The 12,622-nt window shown below is 38.9% G+C and overlaps 1 protein-coding gene across 5 annotated transcripts in view; it reads left to right on the forward strand.

The window, feature by feature from the left end:
- LOC145293128 (acyl-coenzyme A synthetase ACSM3, mitochondrial-like) overlaps positions 1-12,622 on the forward strand; it is a 261,013-nt gene that overhangs the window by 87,344 nt on the left and 161,047 nt on the right. The window contains exon 1 of one of the 5 annotated variants that reach the window (XM_080139535.1): positions 7,705-7,779. The exons of the other annotated variants lie outside the window; for them this stretch is intronic. Coding sequence (XP_079995661.1) covers positions 7,720-7,779 — 60 coding nt within the window. The 5' untranslated portion in view covers positions 7,705-7,719. Of the gene's footprint in view, positions 1-7,704; positions 7,780-12,622 lie in introns of those variants that run through there. 5 annotated transcript variants of the gene reach the window in all.

The following is a 12,622-nucleotide window of genomic DNA, read 5'->3' on the forward strand; positions in this document are numbered from 1 at the left end:
AGGAAATTAACCAATTTTAATGAAATTTTCAGTTTTTATCAAATAATGATTGCGGAATGCAATAAACTAATTATTTTTTTTTTTTAAATCTGAGTGGAAATGTATTATTTTGTTTAAACAAAAAATACCTTTATTAAAGTTATGGTTTTCAGTAGTAAATAAAAAACGCAAGAATTTATTTTTGCCTTTTTTATGTAAATAAAGCATCGTAATTTGTGACAATAAAAAATAAAATAATTTTTACAGGAACATTACGAAAAAACCCTTAAGTCCGTATTAATGAATTCGATATAACTTGAAGAAAAATGAATTTCTCAAACTACCGATATTACAATTGAATTAAGCATTCTTTATTTAATATTTTCACACAAAATAAAAATTATAATAGCAAAATTTTTTTTTTTTTTTTAAATTACAGATTTCGCATATTTTATATGCAAGATTTTAATAATTTCCTTGCTCGCAAGAATGTAAAACTTTCGGCATAACATAATTTTATATAATCTCGAACGATAATTAAAAAAAAATTAATTTAAAAAAGGAACATAAAAAATAATTAAATTAAAAAAATGATAAAAATTAATGCAAACGTTCAGAATAGGAATGTATGGATGCACGCCTGGGGGGGGGGGTGAATCTGACACCCCTACCTCCTTTTACTATCATGATTTCATTTTGAAACAACATTTTGATTGGCTGAAATTTTGGGCTTCCGTATATTTGTGTTTACAAACTTTTATCGGTTGCGTTTTGGCAAACGGCATAATTACTTGCTTTTTGAGGGCTAATTAAGCTGCATTTTGTATAAACAAGGTGTTTTTTTTTATTTTTTATTTAATTCAATATCTTAGGACTTTACTTTACTAATTATGGTACTGGTCGTGGTAAGAGTTTCCTGCCGAACACCCTCAAAAAACAATGACTTCTCCCCACGCATGCGCAAAGGACATGTTTTCTTTTTAAATGACAACGTTAATGTTTATGAATATTGAAATAAAATACATTACTACACATTTATTAATATCTCACTTTTAATCACTTTTATTGACTTTTTAAAACTTTTTTTTAAAACTTTTTAATAGCATTTTCTTTTTAAATGACAACGTTAATATTTATGAATATTGAAATAAAATACATTACTACACATTTATTAATATCTCACTTTTAATCACTTTTATCGACTTTTTTTTAACACATAGAAATGAAAAAAGTTGGGAAATTATTTTAATATTCATTTTAAGAAAATGCTATTAAAAAAGAAAAGAAAAAGTCGATAAAAGTGACACAAACAGTAAAACATTAAAAAAAAAAGATATTATTAATAAATGTGTAGTAATGTCTTTTATTTCAATATTCAATATAAGAATAATTTCAATATTTCATATATATAATATTTCAATATAAGAAAAGAAAAAGTCGATAAAAGTGACACAGAAACAGTAAAAAAAAAGATATTAATAAATGTGTAGTAATGTATTTTATTTCAATATTCATAAACATTAACGTTGTCATTTAAAAAGAAAATGCTATTAAAAAGTAAAAAAAAAAAGTTTAAAAAAGTCGATAAAAGTGAGATATTATTAATAAATGTGTAGTAATGTATTTTATTACTATGGCAACTAAAACATGTCCTTTGCGCATGTGTGGGGAGAAGTCATTGTTTTTTTAGGGTGTTCGGCAGGGAACTCTTACCGCGACCAGTACCCTAATTATCTTTGAAATAGACCCAGAAAACTAATATTTATCTTTTAAAGGATTTTTACAATGAATTTATTTAACTTCAAAATTTAGCTGAATTAGTTAGCTCGCCGTGAAAACATTTTCATAACTTTTTTTTTTTTTTTTTCACGTGTACAAATATTTTTTTCCTTTAGGAAATTAACTTTACTCTCTAATCTTTCAAATGCAATCAAAAAGTAGTTGGAAACCTACAAAAAAAATTATGATAAATCGGCTTCCAAAACTAGGTCCCCCTATTTTTGCCCGTACTATTTTAAATCATTTTTATAAATTTTTTTCTTGTTTTTCACATTTAATTTTAAAGTTTATTAAACTTTTTTTCCAATATTAGATACTTTAAAAACTCAACTTTTTCGTTAACGCTTGTTTTTAATTTTAGTAGTAATGAAGTGGTCAGATTCTTTATTGAAAAAAAAAAAAGCAAAAATGAATTCATGTTTAGGTACTTCTATACTTTATCGTCGAAACTGGAGACGCTATTTTATTTCATGCACCTGTCGTTAAAATTCAAGGGAGAAATCAGTATTTTAAACTATGGCCGAAGTTAGAAATAAATAACAAAAAAAAGGGTTTGTTTTACTAATACACATTGACACGAAAAAGGGTAGAATCCAAGTTTAGCATTACAAATTCCAGAGAATTATTTGAGAATGGGCACTATTGCCAAACGAATTATTTTGCTCTAAATAGTATTTTTTTTTTTTTTAAATTAACCATTGAATGTGTAGAATAAAATATCGAAGCCGGTCATTCTGTTTACCTTATCGCAATCATGTAAATTGAAAAGTAAAAATGTCGGCCTCTCATTGGTCCATTTTCTTTTCTTCGAGAGTGACCTGCCCTTGGAGGTAGAAGGGGGAATTTCCACTTTTTTTAAAAATTTATTTTAAATTTTGGAATGGAATAAAATAAAATAAATGAAAAAATTATTAAGCAAGATTTGAATAAAATAAAACAAACGAAAAAATTATTAAACATTTATTTTATATTTGTACGGAATAAAATTATTTTACATTTGTACGGAATAAAATAAATTTATTTTATTCCGTACAAATGTAAAATAAATGTTTAATGTTTTCGTTTGTTTTATTTTTTGTTCAAATCTTGTTTAATAATTTTTCCGTTTGTTTTATTTTATTCCGTTCAAGAAATTAGAATAAATTGAAAGAAAGGGAAAATCCCCCACCTCCAAGGGCAGGTCACTCTCGAAGGAAAAAAAATGGACCAATCAGATTAAAGAATCACTTTAAGAAGGAGAGGCCGACATTTTTATTTTTCGATTTATATGATTGTGATAAGGTAAACAAAATGACCAGCTTCGATGTTTTATTCTACACATTCAATGGTTAATTTTTTAAATTAAAAAAAAAAAAAAAAAATACGATTTAGAGCAAAATAATTCATTTGGCAATAGTGCCCATCCTCAAATAATTCTCTGGAATTTGTAACGCTAAACTTAGATTCTACCTGAAAAAGTTGTAAAAAAAACCCGAATATATAACTGAAGTATATCAACATTAACAATGCATAATGAATAAAAATGCACAAGACAAAATAACATTATAGATAGATCGGCAGACGGTACGTCTCGTAGGGAAAGATTGTCTCCCGGTCGTTTTATTTACAAAAAGAAGCAAGACTGCCGCGCCCTCTAGTGGTAGTTCATTGAAGTGCAAGGGAGATAATCCGTAGTTCATTGAAGTGCAAGGGAGATAATCCTGTCCAATATATTACATCCCTTCAATCTTACTCTGAATCACGAACATAGTCTTCAAATTTTTTTGGTGGTCTCCGAATACGCCCTGACTTGCGAGAGGGTGGTGATGCCGATTTTTCTACCACTGCTGGAGTCTCTGCAACCTCTTCCATATGCCTGCTCTCAGGTATTAAACTTTCGTCAGGACTGTCGGGTGTGCTGGAAACTTCAGGTGTGCCGAAACTCTCAAGATTCTTTGCAGCATTATCTGCTTGCATCTCAGGCATAAGTTCCACTGCCACTGGTGATGAGAGTTTCACAAGCTGGTCCACATGCCTCCTTACTAGCCCTCTACCGGTTTCCACTTCAAAATTCACTGCTCCCAACTGTCTGGTAATGGTACCTTCAATCCATCGCTGAGTAGATCCATAGTTACGCACAAGCACAGGATCTGCTACTTTAAATTCACGGAGCGGCACCATTACCTTGCTCCCCCTTTCCATTTTATTTTTTACATCCATAGCCTTGTACGTGTCTGGCTTTGCCAAATGAAACGCTGTTCGTAACCGCCGTTTGAACATCAGCTCGGCAGGAGAAACCCCAGTTGATGAGTTTGGAGTTATCCTATAAGTGAATAAAAATCGGTTCACCTTGGTTTCAAGTGTTGCCTTGCCGTCTGTATTCATCCTTTTAAGCGCTTCCTTGAAGGTGCGTACACTGCGTTCTGCTAGTCCATTCGAGGAAGGATGGTAAGGAGCTGTGAAAATGTGCCGAATTCCATTAGCATTCATGAATGCTTTGAATTCTTCACTTGTAAAACAGGGACCGTTGTCACTCACAATTAATACTGGTAGTCCATGAGTTGCGAAGATCCCTCTCAATTTTTCAATTGTGGTCATAGCAGAAGATGATTTTGTAATGCAAACTTCAGTCCACTTTGAATGAGCATCCACTACTATCAAAAACATGTGCCCCAAAAATGGACCCGCATAATCTAAGTGGACTCTCTCCCATGGTGAACTTGGATATTCCCAGCAATGAATGGGAGCCTTGCCAGGGTTGCTTTGATAATGTATGCAGGTTCCACAAGCTTTACCGGCTCTCTCAATATCTGCATCAAGATTTGGCCACCACACATAGCTGCGAGCAAGGGCCTTCATTCGCATGATCCCTATGTGTGTCTGATGTAATCGCTGCAACACTTTTGTTCTGAGTATAGCCGGAATTACTACTCTACTCCCCCATAATACGGTACCATCTTCACATGTCAACTCTGTCCGTTTGTTGAAGTAGGGCTTCATTGCCGTGTCTGGAATACACCTACTCCAACCATTCAGGATGTATTCGTACACCCGACTCAAAGTAGGGTCTCTTCTTGTCTCCAATCTTACTGCCGCCACAGTCACTGGAGCATCAACCAAGTTCATCATGTGTATCCTGTTAGAATTAGGTGTGACATCTTGCTCCTGCACACTGATTGGAAGACGACTGAGGCAATCTGCATTTCCATTAAGGGACCCGGCACGATACTCCAACCTGTAATTATAGGCAGCCAGAAATATGGCCCAGCGTTGAATTCTGGCAGCAGCAAGAGAAGGGATCGGCTTGTTTTCAGCAAACAACCCCAATAACGGTTTGTGATCAGTGAACAACGTAAAATTATTCCCATACAGATATTGGTGCAACTTTTTCACTGCAAAGACTAGGGCCAGCCCCTCCTTCTCAATGTGCGCATGATTCTGTTCTGCCTCAGACAGCGTTCGTGATACGTAGCATACTGGTTTCTCCCTTCCATCTTCCATTTTGTGAGCCATTACAGCTCCCAGTCCATAGGGAGAAGCATCTACTTGCACCAGAATCGGTCTAGATGGATCAAAATGAGTTAAAAGAGGTGTAGAACACAGCATTTTCTTTGTTTCTTCAAAAGCCCTGGTTTGTCCAGCACCCCATACCCAGGGAGCACCCTTCCTCATTGTTGTGAAGCGGTTCAAGTATAGTTGATAAGTTTGGCAAATGACTATGATAATAGTTAAGTGCCCCTAGGTAGGCTCTTAATTCTGTGATGTTTTGCGGTCGAGGTGCCTCTGTCATGGCGGCTACTTTGTCTGGAAGAGGCGCTATGCCTTCCTTACTAATTCTGAAACCCAGATATGTCACTTCAGGAAGGAGAAACTTGCACTTACTTCTCTTTAATTTTAATCCGGCCTTATCTAGAGCAGCAAATACACTGTATAAATTCTTCAGATGACTACTGTCATCACTACCTGAAACCAGGATGTCATCCACACGCACCTTGCAAAAAGGAATGTTCTTCAATCTTTTGTCCATCTCCCTTTGAAAAATCCCTGTAGCACTGTGTACCCCAAATTGTAGTCTGGTGGGCTGGTATAATCCTTGGTGAGTGTTTACTGTTAGCAGTTCCTGGGTTTCTGCATCCAATTCCAGCTGCTGATAGGCATGGCTCAAGTCGAGCTTGCTAAATTTTTGACCCCCTTTCAAAGTAGCAAATATATCTTCTGTCCGAGGAAGAGGGTAATAGTCACATGGTGATGCCCGGTTTACTGTTTGTTTGTAATCTCCACAGATCCGGATGCCTTCATTATTATTTTTGGCAACCGGTACAATGGGGGCAGCCCACCTAGAGTATTGCACTCTTTTGTAAATTCCCTGGTTTTCCAGGCGATCTAGCTCCTTTTTCACATCCGCTTTTATGGCATAAGGTACTGGTCTTGCCCGACAAAATTTGGGACTCACCGTTTTATCAATGGGTATTTTGACCTTAAAATCCTTTAAACACCCCATTTTTTCACTGAACAGCGAATTAAATTCTTTTAAAAGCCTTTCCAACCTCGAAGGGGAATCTTCCTGGTATAAAGGAAACATGCTTCTCCAATCCAGCTTTACCTTATTCAACCAGTTGCGGCCAAAAAGTGTCGGTACATTACCTTTCACCACCAGCAAAGGTAGTCGATGCTTTAACCCTTCCTGGATTACTTCCACGTCTGTGGTCCCATGTGGTTTCACTAATTCACCAGTGTACGTTCTCAACTTGACATGGCTTTCCTTTAGATCACGAACTTGGCCAATTTTATTGAATTTTTCTAGGCTCATTACTGTGCATGCAGCTCCAGTGTCCACTTCCATGACCACTTTCTCTTGATTAATTAGCAGTTCCACTAATACTGGTGGTGTCCGCAGGTTAGCAACTGTGTGCAAGTCTAGCCTTTCCATATTTATTTCCATTTCTTCACAACAATTTTCCTCCACATTGTCCACCATCCTGCTTTCCTTACCTTGTTTTTCGGAGTTAGGAGGCCTGCTCTCTTCTTGCCTACACTTCCGACGAGTATGCCCTATTCGCCTGCATTTAAAACATTCCTTGTTTTTAAACCGGCACTTGTCCGCTTGGTGGCCAGTGCTTCCACAACGATAACACTCTCGTTTTAATGGTAACCTGTGTACGGACGTTTCACTTCCACTCGTCTGTGTGTGCTCCCAACATCAACTTGGAATATTTTCTTGCCGATTCCATAGACACTGCTATTTCAATGGCCTTGTGCAAAGTTAGCATTCTTTCGCCCAGCAAGCGCTCCTGTATCTTCTCATCTTTCACTCCCACAACCAAACGATCACGTATGTGTTCATTTACTTTTTCTTCAAAGTTGCAATGTTCCGACATTTTTCTCAGTGTGGCCACATATTCACTAATGGACTCACCTTCTTGTTTGTCTCTCGTGTTGAATAAGAAACGTTCATGTATCTTGTTGGGGGCCGGCCTGATGTGCCTCTCCATCAGAATATATAGTTCTTCAAATGTTTTCTGCTCTGGCCTGTACTCGGCAACTTTTCCTCGTTCGATTTGTTGTGGGTGTTCGCTTTTAATTTTAAATTGTCTTGTTACTCCTCCGCATTATTCGTTCTTCGTCGCCAATTGAAGTATATCAACATTAACAATGCATAATGAATAAAAATGCACAAGACAAAATAACATTATAGATAGATCGGCAGACGGTACGTCTCGTAGGGAAAGATCGTCTCCCGGTCGTTTTATTTACAAAAAGAAGCAAGACTGTCGCGCCCTCTAGTGGTAGTTCATTGAAGTGCAAGGGAGATAATCCTGTCCAATATATTACAATAACAAATAAATGTTATCTTTAAAACAAATATATAATAAATGTTATCAAAGGTAAGATAAGTTACTTCTCTACCTAACTGGATATTTTTTTATAGTGTTTTTATTTAATGTAAAATGTTTAATCAGTTTGAAAAAAAAAAAAACAGTTATGTTGAAGGTTGTCGGCGAACAAGAAAAGATGGGCTTGATGTCTTTGTTGTTTTATTGGGTTTGTATTATTGCATTTGTTTTGTTTTTTTTTTGTTTTTTTTTGACAACTTTTTTGTGTCTGTGTATAGTAAAACAAACCCATTTTATTTCTTATTTTGAAGTGAATATCGAGTCTTTTTCGAACCGAATAAACATTTTACATTAAATAAAAACATTAAAAAACTAACCCAGTTAGGTAGAAAAATTACTTATCTTGCCTTTGATAACATTTATTTGTTATATGACAATATTTTCGAATCAATGTGTATAGTCAAACAAAGGCACCAAACTGGTAAAAGGGAAAATTAAGTAGCATTCAGGGGGAAAAATGCTTGGCAAATGTGTATTTCAGCGGCGTAAATTATTTGACAGACAAAAATTTATAAAAATTATTTATTTTTATATAAAACACATTATTAGACCCTATGGCTGAAATAAAACCCGAAAAAAATTAAATTTTATTATTTTTTCAACATTTTTTATTAGACCAAATGTACGACTATTGAGGCTGCTATCTGATTTTGAAAATTTGCCCTTTCTAAGGCTTGCCAGATTGGCCTTTTTTATGCTCTTGGATGGAACCATGATTTTAGCCGCCGTTTTTTTTTGGGGGGGGGGGCTTTTTCTAAATGTGCACTTAGTGCGTAAATTATTAAGACATTGGTGGCCATTTTTTAAAAATTTATTTTCATATTGCCATTTTTTTTTCCAAATTATTGTTTTTTTTTTTATTTTTTTATTTTTGATAAAACATGGACACTAAAAATCAGTCTCATGAAAATATTCCCCCCCCCCAAAAAAAAACAATAATTTGGAAAAAAAAGAATGGCAATATGAAAATAAATTTTAAAAAATGGCCACCAATGTCTTAACAATAATTTATGCACTTGAAGTGAAAAAGAAACCAAAAAATACTGCGGCCAAAATCATGGTTCCATGCAAGAGCGTAAAAAAGGCCAAATTTGGCCTCAAAAAGGCTAATCTGGCAAGCCTTAGAAAAGCCAAAATTTCAAAACAAGTTGGCAGCCTTGGTTGTTGCATACTTTGTCTAATAAAAAATGTTGAAAAAATAATAAAAATTAAATTTTGGAACTCTTGACTCTTTTGTCTCACAATTTTTTGTCTGCTAACTTTTAATCACGTGATTACGGTGTAGCGTCAATAAAATAAACCATTCATTCAAAATATCGCTTGTTATGGATTTAGCTGAATACGATATTAAAAATCACTTTATGCACTTAGGTTACTGGACTGGCGGGTGTATTGTAACTATTCTGTACTTTCACCTAACAATTTAATAAACAAAAAGATATCTTAAAACTTGAAGGACCGTTTGAATACAGTGATTTAAATTTAAAGTGTTGTGTAATTATTTTTAAAAAATTCAGTTGCGCTTGTGCTTTATTTCTTCAATTTTGAATAATTTCACAATGAATGAATTTGTGTGTACTTTTAAAAGTATTTTAATCAGATTATTTGGTTTGTTTAATTATTTGAATTGATATATTGCAAAGAAGCCAGCAAACGAACAAAAGTATAAAAAAAAATGCAATAAATAAATATTACTATGACTAATAAGTTACTTTTCTACCTACATTACTCATAATTTTTTAGTACTTTTTTTTTTTAGAAATAACTAGCGAGGGGTACCCGGCGTTGCCCGGGTGTTTTGTCGGGGTATGTGAAAAAAACCCGAAAATGTGAAAAAAAAACGAAACCTTCACGACGCGCAGTTGGAAAATAGTAAAGTTTTTAAAAAAAAACAGGTGCACATTTTTGATTGATGTGACGGCGATAGGTATTCAGCAGTTATGATTTTGTGCGGGACAGTTTTGAATAAATCGGTTTGTTTGTTTTTAAAAACCCGCTCCCTGTTTATTAGGAGGAGCGAAATGAAAGCTACAGTCTGATATGACGAAGTCGACATTGAACAAACGTTACTTAGCTCTCTTCAGACAACTGGCTTTCGGCCTGTTGTATTTATTTGCTTCCCCACTAAGCAAATTAGGCACAAGGCCGTTTTTTAATGTGGAGGGAGAGGGGAGGGAAAGGGGGACCAGCTCCCGAGAGGTGGGAAATGGGAGCTGGATAGTAACTGTTGATCTGTAGGATGATCCCTACATTGACCAAGGTCAGATATGTGGGGTTACCCCCACATATGGTCTTTGCTTGCAGCATCTGTCGGAACAGATACTACACTTTCACCTTGTCCCCTGTGCCGCCGAAGCGGAGGGGGGGGGGCTTTCGGCCTGTTGGGTTTATTTGCTTCCCCACTGAGCAAATTAGGCACAAGGCCTTTTTTAATTTGGAGAGAGAGGGAGGGGGGAGGGAAAGGGGGATCCAGCTCCCGAGAGGTCGGAAATGGGAGCTGGATAGTAACTGTGGTCTTTGCTAGTCATAGCTAGTCTTTGCTTGCAGCATCTGCCGGAATAGATACTACACTTTGATCTTGTCCCCCGTGCCGCCGAAGCGGGGGGGGGGGAGCTTTCAGCCTGTGGGTATTTATTTGCTCCCCCACCGAGCAAATTAAGCACAAGGCCGATTTTTAATGTGAGGAGTGAAGAGAGGGGGAAGGGAAAAAGGGGACCAGCTCCCGAAAGGTGGGAAATGGGAGCTGGTTAAAGGTCAGGCATGAGGGGTTGCCCCCACATCTAGTCATAGCTAGTCATAACTTGCAGTATCTGCCAGAACAGATACTACACTTTGATCCCACCGAGCAAATTAAGCACAAGGCCGATTTTTAATGTGAGGAGTGAAGAGAGGGGGAAGGGAAAAAGGGGACCAGCTCCCGAAAGGTGGGAAATGGGAGCTGGTTAAAGGTCAGGCATGAGGGGTTGCCCCCACATCTAGTCATAGCTAGTCATAACTTGCAGTATCTGCCAGAACAGATACTACACTTTGATCTTGTCACCCGGGCCCCGGAGGGCGCGCGGGCAAGTGGCCTTTCGGCCTGTCGGTATTTATTTGCTCCCCCACCGAGCAAATTAGGCACAAGGCCGATTTTTAATGTGAGGAGTGAAGGGAGGGGGAAGGGAAAAAGGGGACCAGCTCCCGAGAGGTGGGAAATAGGAGCTGGTTAAAGGTCAGGCATGTGGGGTTGCCCCCACATCTGGTCTTTGCTAGTCATAGCTAGTCATAGCTTGCAGCATCTGCCGGAACAGATACTACACCTTGATCTTGTCGCCCGGGCCACCGAAGTGGCCTGTCGGCCTGTTGTATTTATTTGCTCCCCCACCGAGCAAATTAGGCACAATTTTTAATGTGAGGAGTCCAGGGAGGGGGAAGGGAAAATGGGGACCAGCTCCCGAGAGGAGGGAAATGGGAGCTGGTTAAAGGTCAAGCATGTGGGGTTGCCCCCACATCTGGTCTTTGCTAGTCATAGCTAGTCCTAGCTAGTCATAGCTTGCAGTATCTGTCGGAACAGATGGTATTTATTTGCTCCCCCACCGAGCAAATTAGGCACAAGGCCGATTTTTAATGTGAGGAGTGAAGGGAGGGGGAAGGGAAAAAGGGGACCAGCTCCCGAGAGGTGGGAAATGGGAGCTGGTTAAAGGTCAGGCATGTGGGGTTGCCCCCACATCTGGTCTTTGCTAGTCATAGCTAGTCATAGCTTGCAGTATCTGTCGGAACAGATACTACACTTTGATCATGTCACCCGGGCACCGGAGGGAGCGCGGGCAAGCGGCCTGTCGGCCTGTTGTATTTATTTGCTCCCCCACCGAGCAAATTAGGCACAAGGCCAATTTTTAATGTGAGGAGTCAAGGGAAGGGGAAGGGAAAATGGGGACCAGCTCCCGAGAGGAGGGAAATGGGAGCTGGTTAAAGGTCAAGCATGTGGGGTTGCCCCCACATCTGGTCTTTGCTAGTCATAGCTAGTCCTAGCTAGTCATAGCTTGCAGCATCTGCCGGAACAGATACTACACTTTGATCATGTCACCCGGGCCCCGGAGGGCGCGCGGGCAAGCGGCCTGTCGGCCTGTTGTATTTATTTGCTCCCCCACCGAGCAAATTAGGCACAAGGCCAATTTTTAATGTGAGGAGTCCAGGGAGGGGGAAGGGAAAATGGGGACCAGCTCCCGAGAGGAGGGAAATGGGAGCTGGTTAAGGGTCAAGCATGTGGGGTTGCCCCCACATCTGGTCTTTGCTAGTCATAGCTAGTCCTAGCTAGTCATAGCTTGCAGTATCTGTCGGAACAGATACTACACTTTGATCATGTCACCCGGGCCCCGGAGGGCGCGCGGGCAAGCGGCCTGTCGGCCTGTTGTATTTATTTGCTCCCCCACCGAGCAAATTAGGCACAAGGCCAATTTTTAATGTGAGGAGTCCAGGGATGGGGAAGGGAAAATGGGGACCAGCTCCCGAGAGGAGGGAAATGGGAGCTGGTTAAGGGTCAAGCATGTGGGGTTGCCCCCACATCTGGTCTTTGCTAGTCATAGCTAGTCCTAGCTAGTCATAGCTTGCAGTATCTGTCGGAACAGATACTACACTTTGATCATGTCACCCGGGCCCCGGAGGGAGCGCGGGCAAGCGGCCTGTCGGCCTGTTGTATTTATTTGCTCCCCCACCGAGCAAATTAGGCACAAGGCCAATTTTTAATGTGAGGAGTCAAGGGAAGGGGAAGGGAAAATGGGGACCAGCTCCCGAGAGGAGGGAAATGGGAGCTGGTTAAAGGTCAAGCATGTGGGGTTGCCCCCACATCTGGTCTTTGCTAGTCATAGCTAGTCCTAGCTAGTCATAGCTTGCAGCATCTGCCGGAACAGATACTACACTTTGATCATGTCACCCGGGCCCCGGAGGGCGCGCGGGCAAGCGGCCTGTCGGCCTGTTGTATTTATTTGCTCCCCCACCGAGCAAATTAGGCA

Source organism: Euprymna scolopes, chromosome 14 (assembly GCF_053919585.1).
Source record: "Euprymna scolopes isolate OS-2025 chromosome 14, ASM5391958v1, whole genome shotgun sequence".
NCBI classification, from domain to species: Eukaryota; Metazoa; Mollusca; class Cephalopoda; order Sepiida; family Sepiolidae; genus Euprymna; species Euprymna scolopes.